Below are 22,123 nucleotides of genomic sequence, written 5' to 3'. Positions count from 1 at the left end.
CATTATATTCTGTTTTTTTTACATTTGCTGTGCTTTGGTTAGGAAGGAGAAAAACAGCCTTATTGTCTTTGTGTGTAATATTTGAATGTAAATGTACGCTGTTGGTAGTATAGGACTGTTGAAGTAGTTTCCTGTCAGCAATGTAGTTTGCTTTATGATAGACTTTTATTGTCTCCCATCTCTGAGCGTCTGCCCCTTTCACTCACATGTACCATAATGTCCCCTCTCTCCTCCTCCTCCTGCAGGAGTTCAGGCAGAAGGTGATGCTGGGAACACCCTTTGTGGTCATCTGGCTTGTGGGGTTCATTGCCGACCTGGACATTGACTCCTGGCTGATCAAAGGCCTAATGTACGCTGGCGTCTGGATTGCTGTGCAGTTCCTCTCCAAGTATGTCTCCGTCTCTCTCTCTCTCTCTCTCTCTCTCTCTCTCTCTCTCTCTCTCTCTCTCTCTCTCTCTCTCTCTCTCTCTCTCTCTCTCTCTCTCTCTCTCTCTCTCTCTCTCTCTCGCACGCACGCACGCATGCTAAATGTTGTTAGCTATTGAACTATTGCTAAAAGAGATTTTACATGTATACATGCTGATTGATTAATTTTTTTGACAAGAGATTTCCATCAGCAACTTCAATGTTATAAGGCAACTTTGATGAGGCCAAAAGTACACCAAAAATGACTTCCCCCCCCAACAAAAATAGAAAAATAATTTTAAAAATGACTCCAAAAACACAAAATGACAACAAAAAATACACAAAATTAGAGAATATTTTACAAAATGACTTAAACACACAAATCAACAACATAAAATAAACACAGATAATTTGAAGAAACTTTTACAAAATGACTCCAAAAACACATAAAACAACAAAAACTGAGAAAAATTCACAAAATATCTCCAAAAACAGACAAAATGACAACAAAAAAACACTGCGATGACCTGGTGCCCTGTCCAGGCTGTATTTGCGCCTAGCGCCCAATGAGAGCTGGAGATGGGGAACAGCAGAGCCCCGTCATCCTAAAAACGAGCTATTGGGTCAGAAAATGGATGGAAAAGACAACAAAAACACGTAACACAAACCCTTTGTTCTTTCCTGTATCAACACTCAGATGGGTTATTATTCTAAATGTCGACATAAATGTTGATAATGTGGCCCTGGACTCAGACAAACAGATTTTTGTGGCCTATCTCTGCCCTAATTTCTATGATCGGCGCCTGTTAGCTTTGTACGTACTGATGTTCCTGGAATGTTCACACAAAAAAAATAGCAATAATCATTTTGAGCCTTGTGTAGTGAAGCTGTAAAGCAGGCGTCTGTTGTTTATTTGCTGCCCGGCTGCAGCAGGTTTCTTTAAGTTGTTGTTGTTGTGCATTAGCAGTCGGACAGTAAAAGTGTGTTTCTGTTGTGTGGCAGTGGTTTAAAGTAAAGTTTCTAAAAAGCTTTTAAATGTGGCGTGTCTGCACAAACTTTTTATATGATGTTAAATGACTGCAGTCGTAAAGAGTATTAAAGACCCTGTCCTTAAAGTTGATGGAATCACTGTATCTGACACATTTTGTCTATCTATTACAAAAAACCCTTTAAGTGAGAAAATGTTTTTTGAAATTTTTGATTAATGAAGAAAATTGTGATTGAAAAACTGCTGCTTTAAATACTCGAGACATTTAAAAGCTGTGGTGTTTTTTTTATACTTGTGAATATCCCAGATGATGATTGAAAGCTAATTCTTCCTCTTTTTATCCTTGCAGGGCTTTTTTCGACCACTCCATGCACAGCGCCCTGCCTTTAGGAATCTACCTGGCAACCAAGTTCTGGATGTACGCCACTTGGTTCTACTGGTTCTGGAATGATATCCTTTCCCTTGTTGCATTGGTAGCTTGCTGGGTTAGGAGACAGGAGTGTTTGATGCTGTTAGTTTACTTCAGTGGCATCACAAAGTAAACCATGAGACAAAGATACCATGTTGGTCTCAGAGATCAATAAATCCATTATCATCTACTCACAAACAAATGTAGCGGGTGTAAATTGCTGCTTAAAAGTGAGTTTTGATCTCCACTATAAACAATCTCCCTTTTCCTTAACCTCACTGCACATCTGCCCTTTGCCACCGTCCACCTCCCCTTCCTTGCCAACACTCTGGCTCTGTTCTACAACTTTGGCAAGTCCTGGAAGTCAGATCCTGGAATCATCAAAGCCTCCGAGGAGCAGAAGAAAAAGGTAACCTTCTCACTATCTAATGAAGCCACTCCTGGTTTACATATTAAAGATGTTTTCTATGTATGTAAAAACTGGCAGCCATGCTTCCTTTGGAATCTTAAAACGTCTCTTCTTTTCCCTCCAGACCATTGTGGAGCTGGCAGAGACCGGCAGCCTGGATCTGAGCATATTCTGCAGCACCTGCTTGGTAAAACCTGTACTCACAATTCATTCTTACTTGAAGCAAAACCAAACTAAACTAACATTTGTTGGTCACTGTGTGCTGTCCTCAGATACGGAAACCCATCAGATCTAAACACTGCGCTGTGTGCAACCGCTGCATTGCTAAGTTTGACCACCACTGCCCATGGGTGGGAAACTGTGTGGGTACGTAGATGACGCTCATCGAGAGCCTGCTCTGACATACAGCTGAGTCACATGGCCGTAGACACAAGATCACTCTTCATTTTGTTACCTAACATTTTAATCAACATTTTCTTAGATGACAATAACGAGATTGACTAATACATGTGAACAAAAACTATATCAAAATATGTTGATATTATTGTTAGTAATTAGAAACTAAACAATAATTTTGTCACATGAGACAAAATCTATCAGAACTCATGTGGTCTGTGTACACTGTGTATTTACAAACATGAATATCCAATATCAGGTTGATCAATGGTCATTGAGTCTTTAAAAATGCACAAACTCTTATGCATGATGTTTTATACGACTATATCTGCAACAAATTAAGTCGACTAAAATCTTAATGTCATTTAGTTGACAAAAACTAGACTAATTGAAATAGTCCTGATGTCTAAGTTTGCATTTCAGTCAAAAGACTGATTTAAAACTAAATCAAAATTAGCTGTAAAAATTAACACTGTGCTAGATGTACATTTAAAATGTTGTGGTAGGGTTTGTCTTGTGATAGTTTGATTATTGTTGCATTTGTTGAAAGACTTCCTCACCCTGTTGTCTGTTTAGAGTTTGGTAAATAAATTCCCATCAGTTGGAGTAGAAACTTTAAATGTGTACATTAACTGTAGACTGTTGACAAGTGTCAGGTGATTTATTCAGACACTGTAAAATGCAGATCTGAAAGATAACTCAATTTACTAATTTAGAAATTCAGAATAATATGAATATTATGACTCATGTATTCAAACTATTATTAATCTTGATTGAAACACTATTGAACATTCATTATTAAAGGTTGTTTGGTAGAATAAGGTGCGTTCAAAGATGCGACCTCTCTCCAGGGTTGGGGTCAATTATAATTGTAATTGCGGAATTTGTAATTAATTACAATTATTATGTAAATATAATTGTAATTTTAAAATCTGTTGCTGTTGTAATCATAATTGAACTGTAATTGAGTTCATGTAAAAATTAAATTTTGATAAAAACTGTCAATTACAGTTAATGCAAAACTGGGGAACCATGCTACAGGTCTATGGCTTATGCTGCGTTCACACCGAATGTGTCTTATGCGGCACCGGGCGCATCTGCTGCATGAAACATACCGCAGGGCCCGCTGGTTCCAAAAATGTCCCCATTCGCTTCATACGCACGTCTGAAGCGAAGCCCCACCCACCAGCGACACATCCAACTTGGTGAGTTTCACTGCCTGCTGAAGTGAGGAGCTGCGCTCCTTTTTCTGCTCTCATAAACATAAACCATCAGTGAAAAAAGCCGGTGTGATTAGCAGCTCATGCTATGCCAGCTCAGTGCTGACTTTCAAATATGAAAACTACAGAGAGAACTTTTACCTGCTACTACCACCTCCTCGCTGATTCTCCTCCACGCTAAATCCTTCCTAGTCTGGTCCCAGTTATAAAGGCCGTGTCATACAGCTCCAGGTGGTCACACAAAGCTTCTACTCCATGGTCGAATGGGTGAACAGACCGGTGTCCGTGTTGATGGCCTGACGTCATCGTCAACGACTCTGATTGGCTTTCGTCATGCGAAACAGTTCATGCGGAAAATCAGGAGCGCGCTCGTACGGCCAACGCACTTGACGTGCGGATCGCACCGCACCGTCGCACAGGAAAGATTTTGCATCTGGGACGCATCTATCCATTGACTTTGTATGTAATCTGGACGTACGGACATTTTGTGATGCATCCGGTGTAAACGCAGCATTACACACATGTAGTTATTAAAATATGCTTCATATCAAGTGAAATCGAGGGGTATACAGACAAAAAAAGGCTTAATATTGATTTTACAGCTGACTAAGACATGGGTCAAACCAACCTGTTATCATAAGAGATGCTAACAGAAAGTTAACACAAGAGGAAGCTTACGTTTTATGCGGTTATTTATTAAAAGCTCAGTAATTGGGATTAATTGAGAAAGTAATTGTAATTGACTTCCAGGAGAATTATTTTTATATTTTAATTGTCATTGGAAAAAATGCTGGTCGCCAACTTATAATTGTACATGGATAATTGAAGACAGAATTCTAATTAAAAAATGTAATTGACCCCCAACCCGGTCCCTCTCTGCAGGAAGTGGCAATCACCGTTACTTCATGGGTTACCTGTTCTTCTTACTCTGCATGATCTGCTGGATGATTTATGGCTGCATCTCCTGTAAGACAAACTCTTCATCCTTCTACATTTTTTAAATCTTCAAACATCTTTCATGAGTTGAGTGTTTCATGGTATTTATTGTCCCTCCTCTCTCAGACTGGAGGATCCACTGTGCCACCAGCTACGCCAAGGATGGCTTCTGGCTCTACCTGACCCAGATCGCCTCCTGCTCCCCCTGGATGTTTTGGATGTTCCTCAACAGCATTTTCCACTTCATGTGGGTGGCCGTGCTCATCATGTGTCAGCTCTACCAGGTATTCCTTCAGCCTTCATCAGAGTAAGTTCCACCTGTGTCAGAACGCTTGTGAACTGTCAGCTGAACTGTGTGCTGCAGATCGCTGCTCTGGGAATCACCACCAACGAGAGGATGAATGCACGGAGATACAAGCACTTTAAAGTCACAGCCACGTCCATCGAGAGCCCCTTTAAGTGAGTCACCTTCTAACAGCAATGTCACACTTGTTCATCACAACATCTTCCTCACCAGTGTTCATTTTGTTGACAAAAAATACAGTTGACGAAAAATTTTTATAGTGACAAAAACTGGAATGACCAATTTAAAAAAAACAAAAAAATTACACGTGAGTTATTTAAATATTTGTTAATTCATTTCATGAATATGCAAACCAACATAGATTCATGTACATCAAATAATATCACAGTCCAAATGTAACATGTTCATTTTGACAGTAGTGACTAGAAATTAGTCATTTCTATTGTCAAAAACTAGAATAACTAATTAAAAAAAATAATAAATTACATATGTTCACATGGGACAGAATGTTAAGAATTGACTCAGTTGGTTGAAGACCACCTTCTCAATGATCTTGGCCATGAATGGAAGGTTGCTGATTGGTCTATAGTTAGCCAGTATAGAGGCATCCAGTGTTCTCTTTTTTAACAGCGGTTTCACAGCAGCTACTTTCAGGGATTTTGGTACGGTGCCTGATTGGAATGAGCAGTTAATTATCTGACACAAATCAGTGACAATTGACTTTACAACAGTTTTAAAGAAGTTTGAGGGTATTGTGTCAAGGCAACACGTTGATGGATTCAGCTGCTGAACAGTCTCTATTGTTTTTGGGTTCACTGTAATAAACTCTAACATTGTAGTTGAGTCATCCCTCAGTGGTTGAAGCTGTTCAAGCTTTTTGTTATTTTGCTGGTTTGTTCTGATGTTTGACCTTATTGATTGTATTTTTTCATTGAAATATACAGCAAATTCATTGCATTTTCCAGCTGACAGTAATTCAGGGGCTATCTGATCTGGGGGGGGTTGTGAGCTTTTCAATTACAGAAAACAACGTGTGAGAGTTGTTGACATTTTTGGCAATAATTTCAGAAAAGTATTGCTGCCTTGCTTTGAACAAGCCATAACAGTCACTTTCTCCTCAACTTTTACTTTAATGTGCCGTCTCATTTGGTATTCTGTAGTGGCATTTACATTCCCACACTGTTCATTTGAACAGCGCTCTGCCTGTATAGTTTAATGCATTCTTTCTACAGTCTATGGTTCAGTGACACATGCAGAATTCCCCTCGCTGATGCGTTCAATTCATGCCTACAGTATATGACGTTTTTCTCTATTTCTTACCCTCAAGTAGCTCATATATATATTTTCCCAGCAGGCATTTTTGCCCCTCGAAAAATATCAAAACAAACATCAGCTTGCTGTAGCCAATCATGTTTACCTCAGAGGTCAAAATTGCTGACCTTTCTTGTGTCCGAATGCAATTGAACGCAGTATTAATACCAGACCAAAGATGCTGTATGTAGGTCAAATGAACAAAAAACGACACAGTGATTAGGCAAAAGTGGCAATGATTAGATTGAATGAATATTTTGTGCAGTAACCTAAAAATAGTTTAATCTAAATTAGTCTTGCAAACATTTTGGAAATGGGAATTTAGATTAGCTTATCATTTCATTCACCCACACTATGATAAGATGTGAGCAAGGCACAGTGAGTGTGTTGTCAGACTAACGTCTCTCTCTCTCTCCATCTCCTCCTGCTCTTCTAGTCACGGCTGCTTCAGAAACCTCATAGATTTCTTTGAAATCCGCTGCTGTGGCCTGATGCGGCCTGTGAGCGTAGACTGGACCACGCAGTACACAATAGAATACGACCAGACGTCGGGCTCAGGCTACCAGCTGGTGTAAGAGGAGGAGGAGGATTTTTGAAGAGAAGCAGCGTGTGGGTGGGCTGATGGATGAACGCCCCCACCCACCCACCCCCTCTCCCTCATTCTAAAGTCCACATCTGAGTGATGCTGTTGGGGAGCGCTGTGCATCATGGACCATCCTCTCCCTCACTGATCAAATGACTTTAGAACAAACAAACATGAGCAAATCAGCTGGGACTAGCATGCTGTTCACAGGGCCACACCACACCGTACTACTGCTATTACTACTACTACTACTAATGTTATCCCCACTACAGAATCATGCTGTATCATCTCCTCTTCTTCTCTCCTGCTCCCGGCCCATTGGACGGTGTGAGGCTGCCTGGCTCAGAGGACAGGAGAGATGACCAATCGCTGCACAGTTACCGTCACACAAAGCTGGCAGTTACTGCAGCACCCTTTCTTTTCTTCTTTTTTAAAAAATTTTCCTGCTTCCCTCCCATCTCCATCCAATCATTGGTTTCCCCGTCGATGTGCCCTGTAGATGAACTCGTGGCAGCGTTGTTGTTGTTTTTTGTTAAACACAGCCTTGTTTGTACAATAGAGATAAGGGAATGTGTTATAAGGTCTTGATTTTGCCCCGCTGTGAATTTGTGGAGCTAAGAGGAGTTTTTGGTGGAGTCGCTGAGGAGTGGAGTGTCACCTCTACTGACCCCACAGGAAGCTTGGAAACAAACATTTCAGGACTCCTTTTGAATGATGGAAAGTGTCCTACCGACAATGTGATGACAGGTGTATTTATTTTAAAACTATTTATAGATAAAAGTATGTTTAGCACCGAGGATTTCAGAGGTTTTCAAATTTTACATCATTTTAGTTGAGTAGGATTTTACGTGGAATAAAAAAAACAAATATTAAAGAAGTAGCTGTAGCTGTTTCAGCCTGGAGATTTTCAGTTGTAAAGCAGGCGCAGCGAGCATCTATTTATTCAGAGCAGAGTCTAACAGAGAGCGGCTCCATAACAGTTTATAAAGAAAGCCTCATTCCATCCGTGTGTGTAGGTAGGAGCTTGAAAAGTCTTATTTGTGTTCTGTGTCTTTTGTCTGCCTCCAACATTGCACTGATTTTTGAGTTTTTGGGGCGACCGTGGCTCAGGTGGTAGAGGGGTTGTCCTCTGATCGAGAGGCTGGGAGTTCAATCCCAGTTTATACCTGTCTATGTGTCGAAGTGTCCTTGGGCAAGACACTGAACCCTAACTTGCTCCCAGTGGTCGACCGGCGCCTTGCATGGCAGCTCTGTCCCATTGGTGTGTGAATGGGTGAATGAGCTGATATGTAAAGCGCTTTGGGACTACCTCATTGTAGGCATCAAAGCGCTATATAAATCAAGTCCATTTACCATTTTTTTTTTACTGAACAGGAAGCCCAGCAGCACCGCTTTGCTCCTGCCTAATAATACAAAAAAAAGGAGGAAGAGGAAACGACTCCCATCACTTACTCACGGGACTGACTGCAATGTAAAGAATGTGCATCTGTACATAAACGCCCCCTCCTTCAGCCCTTATGTTTTTGTACTCTTTTGGTCAGTGTTAATCCGAGGTGCTGTGGAGGGCGTGGCACAGAGGCGTAGCTTGTAGTGACATCCCACTGTCCCTGCTGCTGTCTATAAGCATCAACGCAAAGCCCACTGCATGTACCCAGCTCAGGAAGAGCCGGGCCAGCCACGTTTCTGTATATAGTGAAATATGTGAAGTATTTGCAAGTACTTTACTGCGTTACCTTTCTTTGTCCTTTTTTTTTGTTGCTTTGTTTCTGTCGACTTCCTCTGGGATCCAAGTGTGTTGTGGGAGAAACTTGCCATGAACTCTTCAGTTGTACAAGTGTGTAAAAAAAAAAAAAACTTTCAATGTTTCATGCTTGTGGATTCTGTAGTTCTCATCACCCTGGAAAATTGTATTTGATTCCATTTGATTTCTACAACATATTATGGCTGTGTTTGTTTGAAGCACTGGATGTACAAATTGTAAAGCAGAGACACTACATGAACCAAGGCTGATGCCAACCTTTTAGTTTCTATTCTGTAATCTCATTAGGCAATAGCTGTAAAGATTGGGGGGAGGGGGATCATTCCATCCCATCCCATGTTTGCATCATCACATGAGGACAATGTCATCCTACGTTTCTCTTTGTAACCAAGCACTGACATCCCCACCACCACAGCAGCAGCTCTACGCATCATTTCAGCGCCATGAGGTCACCTGTTGTTCTCCAACGCTGATGCCTCGTGCTGGTCAGGAGATTCTTTCTGTTTGTACAGAACATAAGACTCATCCAGGATGAGATTCAGTGATTTCAAAGCCATCCCTGTCGTCACTAGTTCTTCCAGAAGCTGAAACACAACCCCCCCCCCCCCCCCCTCCCCCCCCACACACACACCCTAAATATCCCACCTCACAGCTATGTGGGACAGTTCAAGGAAGAGAAAATAAAAAAGAAAGCACATAATCATCTCCAGTGCCTCTCCGCCCACCTCCAGACACCATATAACTCCGCTTCAGATGTAAACATATGGGCATGGTTCAGTTTTAATGGCTTTAATAATAAAATGCAGTCAAATGTCAACACGTGGGTTCTTGGTTGGTTTTATTTGTATTCAGAGCACCTAGCACAGTGTCCAACACAACGTTGGAACGAAGGCTGAGTTTCTGCTGAGTCATCACTGAGCGTGAACCAGAGCGCCGGCTCCTTGGCCGTAACCAAAACCTTTGGGTCCAAAGTTCTTGGCGTAACATGCTGCAGAGACAGATTATTAACATGCGTTACACACACATATTAATGTTTATGCTAACATAACATGCTTGTGTCTAAAGAAATGTTAAAAACAACCTATTTTGCCTCAACATTTGAACTTCTCACTCGTTATACCTGAATCTACACCTGGCAGTGACTGACTGTTGACATCTAGATGTTCCAAATGAAATCAACCCACTGTTTGTGGTAACACGAGGTTTGGAATGTGATGTCTCAGGTTTGCGTATGTCATTTTCCACACTGTGCTGTAGGGCTGGGCAATATATCATGATTCAAGATATAACCAGTTTTCTATTTTGCCGATAAAGAAAATTAAATACGAAAAATCTATATATATTTTTTTTTTAACTTGTTTTGATTTATACAATCAAACAGTACAAATCACATTACAAGTATAAAACCTGTATCTTACTGTGAAAAGTTAGAAGCTAAAGTTTATTTTGTGTTTCGAACATTGGACATCACATTTTGACTTAGTTTTAGTCTTAAGTTGTTCATCGGAACCAAATTAAGTTTTGTTGTAGTCTACTAAATGACATTAAGATTTTAGTCAACTAAATCAGTGACAGATAGACCACATGAGTTTGGATTAGATTTTGTTACATGTGACATAATCATAGTTTAGTTTTTATTAGTTAACAAAAATATCAATATATTTTTGTATAGTTTTTGTTCACATGTATTTTTTAATTAGTCATAATCAAGTTATTGTCGCATAAAAAAATTTAGTCATCAAAAACTATGGTGAAACATTTTAGTCATTAAAATTAACTCTGCATTCATCAGATAGTAGCAGCAATAATGTCAATGTAGGAACCACATGAATAAGGTGATATGCCAGGTTTATTTTAAAACTGTGTGTGTCACGTCTGCCATTTATATTAATTAATAGTTTGACTTTTCTCAAATTATTCTCCCCTTCCTGACTTAAGGTAAGTTTGTCCATTTAAAGTTGTTTTTGTGTTAAAGCTGCTATCCGGAATTTCAGTTTTTTTCTTCTTTTTTTCTTGTCTGCACATGCTGTCAAAGGTCAACACTACAAGTGCAATCTTTTTTAGACAGCAATGCATTTTTATTTTATTTTTTGTTATTGTAATTAAATAAATTGCATTATTTTATTGCATAATTGTGACCATCACCAGCCCTCCCTAAGGAAGGGTAAGAAACACTTCATTAAAGGGAGAATATAAAAAGAGAGGGCAGTGTTACACCTAGGTGAGGGGGTGGGGGGAAGGGAGAAGAGAGCAGGGAGGAGCGATTCAAGGTAAAGAAATGGAAGGGTGGGGAAGAGTTGATTACTGTAAAGTGAGATGTGAAGTTGTAGACGTGAGGCTTAACTATAATGGTGGTGGCTGTGGGCAGAGGGAAGGTGTGAGTGGTAATACCTGAATCAGGCATTTTGGATCAACGTGTCTAAAGTTAAGCCCACTACAAGTTTTCTCCCACATTCCAAGGCATGCTAGTGCATCGTAGACCGACGTATGTGCAAGAAACTGCCACTGCAAACCCAAGCGCCGCCCCGGACTCGAGGACGCAGCCAGAATAGCAGAAAGAGCGGGGGCCAGGGAGGCCAGGCAACCTCCCCGGCCGAGCAGACGCCACCAAGACACCAAGCCGAGAGGCAGCCACCGCCCCCCACATACACACCCGAGAAAGCAGCCAGAAGCCGAGGAGCCAGTGCACTCCGCCACCGCCCCTAACCCCCAACCTCAAGGCCCCCCACCGAAATCCACCCCACCACCCCCACAAGGGGAGGGCCCAGAGAGGTGCGATTAAATTTGGAGGGATTGGTAGGGCAATTTTAGGTGGGAATGCCGCCCCCGCGCCACTACTCAGTAGCACAGGCGGCGGCACCCTCCACCCTCAGCCCCACCATCCAGCCCCCCAAGGGTTGGGTATGGGTGTGTGGTGCACCAAGTGAGTGAGCCAGACCAGCTGGGAGTGAAGTGAGGTGTTTATTTTAGGAGGCCTGTCTGGTGCGAGCCCGGCCCGTCCACCGGAGAGGGTAGATGGCGCAGACAGGCACGCGGCACAGCGTACCCCAGGGATGCGCCGAGCAGCACGGCCGAAGACCCGCCCCGCGGCCCCCCCAGGCACCCCCACCCCCCAGACACGGCCAGGCACCAGTCACACCCCCCAGCAGTCCAGGAAGCGACCCCCGCCGCACACCAGCTCGAAGCGCCCCCCCCCCGCCGCAACAGGGAGCGGCTGAGCAGGAGAGAAGCCTGCGCCCGCATCAGGGCCAGCACAGGCCCGCCGGGCACCATGATACAATGCCCTCTACAGGGAGGCGGCCCCGGCCCCCCCGGCAAGAGAGGACGCCATCAGCCGTCCAAGCAGGGCCATCCCGCCACCCACCAACCGACAAGTGGGCGAACCCAAGCACCCCCAGCCAGGTTCCTCCAACCCACACCAAGTGCCACCAGCAGAGCCCCCCCTCCCCACGGAGGCCACCCCCGTCCACACACGCGCCGGCACGAGACACCCTCCCCAACGCCAGCACAGCCCGGAGGACGGCGGGCCCCAGGCCTCCCGCCCCACCCCGCCAAAGGCAGCGCGGCGCCACACCAAACGGCAGCCAGTTCCCGGGCGGACGGCAGGGGAACGCGCCCCATGACGCCCCAACCAAAGACCCACCCCCTGGGAACCCCCGCCCCGGCACAGCGCCCACGGGGCCCGGCGCACCCTACCAGCAGACCAGCCACCCCCGGCGCGGATCCGCCAGGGCAAGAACCACAGGCCGCGCCCCCACACACCCACCCAGCACAACTCCAGGGGGGCCCCCGCACAGGCAAGGCCCCACCCCTCCTCGGTCACGCGCCGCATATAGGCCCACACGGCCCCCCAAGTGAGCCAAAAAGGGAAGGGGGGGGGGGGGGGGGGATGGCACCGTGCTAGTGATATCCAAGGGAACAAAGCCGAGGTACCCAGACAGGCGGGCGTAGCGACCCACAGCAGCACCCCGCCACCCAGCGACCCAGGATGTAGGCGCCGCCCCCGAGCAGTAGCCACCCCCACCCTTAGACCCCCACGGCTCCTGGAGCCGTGGGGGTCTGGATGAATGACCACCCGCAGTAGACCATAGTAAAAAACAAGTTAGGTATTTTTTCGTACTTCAAATGAATCATACATAAACATAGATTTCTTAGAAACTCTGGATATCAGCTTTAAGTAAATAAATTGTGAGAATCCTCTCTGGCTCTGAGTGCCAGCTGATATTTCTTAGTATGTGTGCTAAATTCCAGCATTTGGCCTGATGTAATCTCTCACTATGAGGACGTCCTGTTGTAATGCTGAATGTTGTTCTGTTTGCGTCTTACATTTGCAGTAGATCTCTCCATCCTTCTCGGTCTGTGTAGTGGACTCCAGGCTCCTGCCACATTTCGCACAGCGGAAGCAGTTTTTGTGCCAAGGCTGACAACAGAAGTTGAATCATTTAAAACCTCAGTAGCAAAATGACGTTCAGGGTATTGGGTTTACACTGTAAACCAGTGAACCCTTTACAGCTGTTGCCTGCAGATGTTTCTTACATGTCGTATCCCAACATCTCAAATAAAAATAGACAGAATTCTCACAGCTTCACTGATGACTTCGACTACAATCATTTTCTTAATAAAATCTTCAATGATCATCCACCATCAATCAGAGTGTGTGTGCAGCATCTGCCTGCACAGCCTTATGTGATCAAGGCCAGTTACTGGTGATTTTACCTCCAAAGTTTAAGAGCTGATTTCTGCTAGGGATGTTAGTTACTTAGAACAGTGCATATGTAGTTTGAACTCCAAATTCCCAAAACTAATATCCTTCCAATAATCCAGTGCAGAAATCCAGGACATTATATTATGAAGGTAGATATGTTGCAGTATGGGAGAGCTTGTCGAATGTGATGTGAGAACTTGAAGGAAAAAAATGTGAACTTGTATGAAAAAATTTCTACAGGTACAAATCTGTTCTGCAACGTCTCGCAAAATGTGATGCAGCACGGATTCATTTTTTTCCTTCAAGTTCTCACATCACATTCTACAAGCTCTCCCATTTTGCAATATGTCTACCTTCATAATATATTCCTTGCTAAACTTAGCCACATGATAAAACTTCACAACTGTTGGCTAACTTGATCTAAAGATGAAAAAGTAAGGGTAACTATCTTTGCAGTGAGGGCTTCACCCTGAACAGGACGTTAAGCTAACAGCTAAGCTAACACCAGCACATTTACTCTCCATGGCACTTCACAGGTTTTATTATTAACCCAACACACATATTTGAGCCATGGGAGGAAGCTGCAGTAACCAGGGCGAACCTATACAAGCTGTAGGTCATTATTCAACCATGACATGCAGTGTTAGGTGTAGGTCAGCGGCACATTACACATGTTGATTTATGCTCCAACCTTTCTACAAGTTCATGTACAATGACTAGTATTCAGCTTAAATGTGTTTGTGACAATCTGTAATGTGATGTAATAAGACGTTTTCAACATTAAGTGTTTATATGTAGTTTAACAACAGGTGGCGCTGCCGCACTGCATTCATCATTGATTGTGTGTGGTTTTAAACTTTACTAGTGTAGCAAAAAGTGTCACTAGTTGTTTTTTTGGTTTACTAGTACAACTAGTATGTTTAAAAATGTTTACTAATACTATTTCAAAAATATTAAAACCAATCAGAGTGCTGGCTTTGGTTATAATCCCTCCTACTTCATTTGCATTAGATCTATTAGTAGTATTAGTAAATCTTTTGGTTTTATTAGCACTACTAGTACACTAAAAACAGTCTGCCAGCTCTACTAGGGAGATATTTTGAGTTTACCAGCAGCCATAGATGCCGCTAACATTTTTTTAGATAAAGAGTATTCTCATGTGTTACTATTTACAAACCACTAAACAGATTTAAGTTCTTCATCCAAATCACTGAGTTACTATTTGTTATTTTCCTCACGAATGCAACAAGTCACGTTTTCAGCAAGAGGACAACCCATGTGTTACATATTCTTAATTTTATTTTACAATTTCTTTAAAAAAGAGTATTTGAGTGTTTTCACACATATAATAATAATAATAATTAAAAATAACCCATAATCACACGATGCCACAACCTGCACTAAGGATGTGTAATATGTGAAGATACGAGAATATATACGCAGATAAAACAGAGCAGTCATATGTACAGCCATCAATGATCATGTGAACAGTTTGGGAAAAACAGAGATGAGTGAAATAAATCAATGATGTGGGAGATATACATAAGGAGCGTGAGGAAATGTGACGTGTTTGTGTGTGCTGACAAAGCGACTCTGAAAATGGATGGAAGGATATTTGTGTGTTGCTGCTGGAGCACTGGGTTGTGAGTGTGTGCTTGTGCCTGTTACCGTGACGGCAGGCACACAGCAGCACGCTGTCACTGACGGGGTTGCTCCGATACAATTGCACTTCAATGTAAAGTCCTGGTTTGGTCCTGGTTGCTTTCTCACATGGATAAAGACCTCACCATGCTTCGCTTGAGCCGAACCGAGACCTACATTTTTCAGAGGACCAGAGTTTGCTTGTTTGCTCCGCACCAGAGTTCCAGTGACCTTTCACATATCACAAAAAGACGGAGAATCCGAGGAGCGAAGCATGTTGCGGAGCAAAGAGGCATGTGTGAAAACACACCTTTACATATCATACTAAATCCACTTTTTTAGCCCTTAAATGCATTTGTTGTATATTTAGAGTGTTCAGAAGCACAGAAAAGTTCAAATTAGTCTCTTCAGGTGCTCCGTTGATATCTTTATATTCTGTTTTGTCATATTTTTTCAATCTGTTTCGATTGTTTCTCTATTACGTTTTTTGAACAATTACGTCACAGTATTTGCAGCGGAACTGCCAAATTAGTACATCGACTCCATTCCAACACTTCGAGCAATCCGCCATTTGTATTTTCAGAACCTTTTATATCAGAACCTTTTCAAAGTGCCTGGTTTTGTTTATTTTTTCACAGAAAATGTGACCCACATCTGTGGGTAAGATCATTTTTGTGTGCGCGAAGCACTTCAAGGATGACTGGCTTCACCAGTATAAGAAGGATTTGCCAAAAGACTTTGTCTGATTGAGGGTTTCAATTCCTTCTATCTTTGGAGACACGAACAGAGCACTTCGGTAAGCTGTAAATAATGCTAAAAAGTGTGATGATAAGACGTCCCTGTCATTGTTTTGTTAGCATTAGCAGTTGCACCGTCTTCAGACTTCATATGTTAGCGCTGTGTGCTCGTTTTAGATCCTTGATGATATGGCCTACGTGATTTAATTTAAGTCTAAAGTTTTCATTAGTCATTTCATTTTGCCGTTTTTGTCTCTGAAAAGACTGTATTCAAATGCAATATTCGTGATGGTAGCTTGGGCTAGCGTTAGCTCGGCTCTTGTGTTAGCTCACTTGTTAACATCCATATGAAGACGTTGTTCTGCAGGTTCATCTTCATCTCGATCCGCCGGGTCAGACTCTGGCTCGAACATGTAAGGCTGGATGGACAAGTCTTCTGTTGTTGACATTTTGTAAATAACGTGTGAATAAAAAGTTTCTGCGCTGCTACATAGCCGTATCTCTTCTATCAAACTACAAAAATGGCCGAACAGGGTGGAGTTGAACCGAGTGTCACCTCTGCAACCTGAAGAGGGGGCGGGGTATGGAGTGTCTCATTTGCATTTAAAGAGACCGCACTAAAACAAGTTGCTCTCAGAAGCACATCAGAAAAGGGTAGAAAAGGGGCCTGTGGAGCTATAATAATGAGGAATTCAGACCCAAGCATTGCAGTTACACTTTATATAGACCACAACTGTATGAGTTATATGTAAAAAAGAAGGATTTAAAAGCATGATATGTCTCTCCTTTAAGTGAGTCAATAAGACTGTCTTTATTTTACTTTTTATAAAAACATGTATTTTTTTCAAGTACCGGTAATTGTTTGTCAGGTAGCTACATTAATGACGTTATTGTTAAAAATGCACTTCCATTAAAGTGAGTTTTGGCAAACCCGGTTTTCATTTTTATGTTGAGGCGTAGAGGTGTTGTCCACAGCTGCTGAATGTAACTAACTTAGTAATCTAACTTAGTTACTTTTAGAAGATTATAAGTATCTAAGTTACTCTTTAAAAATAGTAGACTGTAGTCAGTTGTCAGATTACTTTTTCAAGGTAACTGTGACAACACTTTCATGGCATGTTTCCACTAGCGGTATCAGCTCTACTCAACTTTGTTCTGGCCCGTTTCAACTGTGAAACAGTATCTGCTCCGTGGTACCTGGTGCTGCTTTTTTTCAGTACCTGCTTCCCAGTCGTTCCAGAAAAATCCACCTGGGTGGGAAAATGTGACGTAGGCACAAAGCCGACACTGATTGGTTCAGAGAATCCTCTTAGTTGCATCATCAACACACGCAGAGAGAGGAAGAATCTGGACGCCATTGTTATTTTTGTTTGCAAGCAAGAAAGTTCACTCCGTGAATGAGCTGGATGGCTGTGTTCATAACGAGCGAGTACACCAGCAGCTTTCTGCACAAATGGATGATCACGGCTTCCACCGCAGTGCCGGGAGAAGTTGACAAAACTCAAGAAAGACTATCGCTCCATTACGGACCACAACGGTCGGAGTGGAGCAAACTGCCAGAAGTGGAATTGGTTCGACCACATGGACGCTATTTATGGCCACAGACCAGCAAAAAAAGTAGTACTAACAGAAATGTTGTTTATAGTAACGTTTTTTGTGCATTAGAGCAGTGGTTCCCAAACTGGGGTATGTGTATCCCTCGGGGTACATGAGACAGTACTCGGACAGATTTAACAAATGATTAAAAACTGTTGGGAAATGTTCCTAGTTCCTTTTTAGGCTTTTTTTGGAACAAATTTACCACAAACTACCAGTATAATTGCTCAATAAATTACTATATTTTCTTGTAATTTATTTAAACAGGATTATTTTACGCTGTAGAGGTCATTTTATCACACTTGTGGCAATAGGAGACAATAATTACCAACATTTTACAAAGAATACCCTATTTATCTACTATTGAAGTAATGACATATAAGTTGCATGATATATTCTTTTTGAATATATTACACTTTGCACATCGTTTTGAATTTGTAGATGAAGCCTTAGGAAACCAATGTTTGAGACACATTTAGGAGTTAATGAGAGCCCGCTGTTCCACATATAAAAAAGCATCTGAAATTATGGAGACGATACTTATGATATAAAGAGGGGGTTTGACAAAAATGCAAAGGGGGTACATGGGACAACAAAGATTGGGAACCACTGCATTAGAGCACAGGTAGAGCACTGACTTTATACACTGTCTAGAATAGGTAGGTATGAAATAAGTTAGAAGGTTTGCAGATAAGTGTGTCCTAGTACAAACCAACATAGACACTATCTGCTGTGTGAGTTTGAGGTGTATCTCACCTTGCCCGCTCCCATGATCTTCTCTGCTGCGTAGACGGAGTCCCCACATCGGCCACACTTCTCTGAGCCTCCAAACTTCTGAGCAAACTTGGATGGGTTGGGGTTGGTGGTGGGTCTGTGAGTGGGAGTCCTTTAAAGAGGATGAAGGGGCAAATGGAGCATATAATCAACTGTTTGGCAAAGCCGTCAAGCTTAGTTGATCATATCCTGTCTGTGTTGAACCTCAAAGTTTGTGTTACAGACAATAAGATAAAAAACCGTTTTATAAGTATTCAGTTGGAAAGCAGCCTTTACCTCTGGACTCTGTTTAGAAATCATTCACTAACTTTAAAAATGCATGACTGCACACTGCCATCCACAGTAATGAAAACGGACACGCTGGATTAAACAGTTTTCAGCTAACTTGTTGCCGAGATTTGAAGAAAATGTCCCATGACATTATCTCATGCAACAAAAAAATATACTCATAGACACAAAACTCAGTCACTTTCTTTCTGTGTCAGCCCAAGCAGGACACCCAGAGGCCCCAAAGCAGTGTTTATCAAAGGGGGGCCCATGGATCAAAGCCTTTATGATGGACAACAGTGAGCAGGGTGAGCTCCATCCTTCTGCTTACAGAAAAAAACTCCTTTATATTTAGACCCACCTGACTGGGTGTCTGTGGTAGGAAGTAAACATCCTGGTAGGTGTGTGAGGACATGGTTTTTCCTGTTTATATGTTCTGCATTAACATGTACTATTACTAATGGTTGCTATAGTCTGGGAATTTTCAAACTTGAAAACTTTTCATGGGATTTATCAGGAATTAATGGGAATTATCAGTGGGGGAAAAACAGGGATTTTATGAAATGTATGATCAGCATCAACTTGACTTGTTTCTCAAATGGGGGTACGCGATGGCACTACAGGGGGTACATGAGGGAGAGAGAGAGGAAAATTAAGAAATAAAGTGTCAGTCTTGGTTCCACCCTGCAGGCGCAAGATGAACAGAAATGATAAAAACTATAAAAATAAATCTATAAATAAATCAGGAGCCACTAAATCAGTGTTTTTCAATCTTGGAATCGGGACCCCGTCTGGAGTTTAAATGTGGTCGCCTGAAATTTCTGAAAAATTCAAATAGATTTCTTGAATTTTTGTAAATATTATTATTTTTTTTAATTATTAAAACAACACACAAACTTAAATAACTGTATTTCACTTTGTGAAATATAATTCTAGTTCAACTAAAAAACAGTAAAAAAAAAAAAAAAAAAGTATAAATATCTGAGCTCAAACATAATCAAAAACTAATTCTGTCTTTGGGGTCACCAGAAAATGGGGTCACGGTCCATAAAAGGTTGGGAACCACTTCACAAAATACTGTTTCTTTCCACTTATTTACAAAATGAGATTCTTTAAAATGTGTGTTATCACTCGTTCATTCCATCATTATGCTCTGTAGTTGTTTTAAAACAGTTTTCTGAGCAAAATTTTGTAGTCAGACATAAGGGTGTACTTGGATTCAGAAATAAGAGAATGGGGGTACGAGAGCTAAAAAAGTTTGAGAACCACTGATTTAAAACAACCAGATTTCATGCACGTACACTTGAGAATATCAGAAATAAAAGGACGCTTTTGTTGTTTTAGAGGGGGTGTTGTGTCATGTTATTTAATCTAATAAGGTCATATTAAAGTCATATTAAATATTTTTCTCAATATTCATTTTATTTGTCGTGACACACGTGATCGTTCAATCAAATACATGAAGTTAAAACTAACTGCTTAAAGAGCAGTTATTGGTACCAGTGCCGCTGTTTTGGCCAATGATAAGTTCTGTTCCATAAAAGGTATTGAGGTGTTGAAATAATATTTTTTACGTTGAAGATCATATTACTTCCAGCAAGTTATAAAAAACAAGAGAGATGAATAATGATAAAGATCTACACAAAAATAAATGTGTTGAAATGTGTTTTGAATGGTATTATTTTTGTGCGGATGCTAATGTTTCAGTTTTGGATATGATAGAGTTACTTAAAATTACTCAATATTTCCACTTCATTCCAATAAATAATTCCAATGAAAAGTCCATATATTTTAATATTCCCAAAATTCCCGAGCTTTTGGTCCCATGGATATTTACCGGAAACTCTCCGTCCCTTTGCGACCCTAACTATTTATTACACAAGTACAGATGAACACCTGAGTGTGAGGTTATACTTTTCCAGCTTTACATATAAATACAGGATGTTTTATCCTTGTTTAAAACTCCAATAAAGTACAAATCATAAATACAGGATGATTTTGGATGTAGCAGATGGGAACTAATCTGGCTAGACTGAATCACTGCAAACGCATGGCAAAGATCTATAAAAAGTCTGCAGGCTGTTGGGTCAGACAGTGATAGCCAAGTGGTAACATTCAAATCTACATTTACAGATTTTAGACATTGTATGCTAATCAAACACATCTAATTCATTTCAATACTGTTTAAATGTGTTTTTAACAGCCCCCCTTTAGCTCATGGACAATGTCTTTGCAGTGTGTGTAATGAAACAACGTGGTAACATTAATGACTTTATTCATTTTTAAGTGTTAAACCACATTCACCTGATATTCCCACTCCTGCAGAAACCTATGAACTAAAATTGGTTGACGTAGAAGCTTAAACAGTAACTAAACTCGTCCAGTTCTTGATATTTTAGTCAAAGTATTTCAATTGGGTTTATTTTGTAGTAAAAATGTATTTTTTTGGTTGACAATGGTAGTTTGTGATGTTTTGGTGGCTTCTCACGTCACTAACCACAGCTGTTGGCCCCGCCCCTCCTAAAAAATCTAGCATCTGTCGATTGATTGACGGGAGCTGCTGTTAGAGAGTGACTGGGCGTGTCTTAACTGGAGCACCCCCTATAAGCAAGGCATTTAGGATTTTCCAGCCCAAATCAGCATCAGCCAAACCCTCAGGGTTTACTGTAGTTACACTTGAAACTATGCGGTACAAAAGCAGAGGTGAAAGTAATGGATTACAAGTACTCGTGTTACTGTAATTGAGTTGTTTGTATGGTGGCAACCAGGATCCTACTGCTGCGTTGAGCAGCAGTGGATCCTTTATTCACATGCACACAGCGCTCTTCTTCTCTTCTTCATGGCATCTATGAAACAACAGAGTGGGAATTGTCGCCCCCTGTGGCCACAGATTTTTTCGGGTCACGGTTTTAATTTATCATAAAAAAAAATAAAAGAGGTTTACATCAACTTTTTTTCAAACTTTTACTGATTTTTAGAGCAACCCAAAGCAGCACAAGTTGTCATTTTGACTGAAAAAGCTGCTAAATGATGCTGAATGTTTCAACTCCTATAGAACTTAATGGACTAAAATGAGCTGATCACATCACCGATGATGTCATTTCAACATGGCGGAGTAAGGATAAAGTAATCCCAGTTTTAAAAGTTAATAAAAAAAATATGGTGCAAAATAATGCATTTTGTTAGGCATAGATCTTCTAATAAGGACATTTCAAAGATTTTAGGCCATATTTGTAAAAACAGTAGAGGATCCCTGTAAGACCTTTTAAGGATCCACGGGAACCCTGCATAGTAATAAATCTATTCAGGAGGCACTAAATACTGTTTCATTCCACGTATTTACAAAATGAGATTCTTTAAAATGTGTGTTATCACTGACTCATACCATCATTATGCTCTATAGTGGTTTTTTCATAGTATTCTGAGCAAAATGTTGTAGCCGGACAGAGCGTACCGGGACTTGGATTAGGAAATTAGCTAGGGTGAGGGTTAAGGCTACGTTTTTGTATATAAATGCAATTCTATGATTGTGGAGACAACTCTCATTAGATTATTTCAAATCTTTTCTCACTTTCTTTAATTAGTTCCTGTGTTTAACTTTAGTTCTCTTTTGAAAATGTCGCTATGGTGAACTGGTTAACTTTGATTTCTGTATTGGAGTGGTCTTGACATTCAGGTAGGTG

The 22,123-nt window shown here is 41.3% G+C and overlaps 2 protein-coding genes across 4 annotated transcripts in view; one reads left to right on the top strand and one right to left on the bottom strand.

Moving 5' to 3' along the window:
* Window positions 1-9,537, top strand: part of zdhhc17 (zDHHC palmitoyltransferase 17) — a 32,094-nt gene extending 22,557 nt beyond the window's left edge. The window contains exons 9-17 of the mRNA XM_028449218.1: window positions 246-388; window positions 1,743-1,843; window positions 2,087-2,211; window positions 2,336-2,398; window positions 2,484-2,577; window positions 4,710-4,793; window positions 4,890-5,047; window positions 5,128-5,222; window positions 6,815-9,537. Coding sequence (XP_028305019.1) covers window positions 246-388; window positions 1,743-1,843; window positions 2,087-2,211; window positions 2,336-2,398; window positions 2,484-2,577; window positions 4,710-4,793; window positions 4,890-5,047; window positions 5,128-5,222; window positions 6,815-6,953 — 1,002 coding nt within the window. The 3' untranslated portion in view covers window positions 6,954-9,537. The remainder of the gene's footprint in view (window positions 1-245; window positions 389-1,742; window positions 1,844-2,086; window positions 2,212-2,335; window positions 2,399-2,483; window positions 2,578-4,709; window positions 4,794-4,889; window positions 5,048-5,127; window positions 5,223-6,814) is intronic.
* The window catches only part of csrp2 (cysteine and glycine-rich protein 2), a 29,387-nt gene continuing 16,757 nt past the window's right edge, over window positions 9,494-22,123 (bottom strand). For 2 of the 3 annotated variants that reach the window (XM_028449220.1, XM_028449219.1), the window contains exons 4-6: window positions 18,156-18,285; window positions 13,047-13,140; window positions 9,540-9,708 (exon numbers count right to left, since the gene is read on the bottom strand). In XM_028449220.1, coding sequence (XP_028305021.1) covers window positions 9,632-9,708; window positions 13,047-13,140; window positions 18,156-18,285 — 301 coding nt within the window. In that variant the 3' untranslated portion in view covers window positions 9,540-9,631. Of the gene's footprint in view, window positions 9,709-13,046; window positions 13,141-18,155; window positions 18,286-22,123 lie in introns of all 3 variants that reach the window. The other variant, XM_028449221.1, reaches the window with a different exon arrangement.

This window comes from Gouania willdenowi, chromosome 6, assembly GCF_900634775.1.
Source record: "Gouania willdenowi chromosome 6, fGouWil2.1, whole genome shotgun sequence".
Lineage (NCBI taxonomy): Eukaryota > Metazoa > Chordata > Actinopteri > Blenniiformes > Gobiesocidae > Gouania > Gouania willdenowi.
Note: the sequence above shows the minus strand (reverse complement) of the source record. Positions and strands in the feature narration are given on the sequence as shown.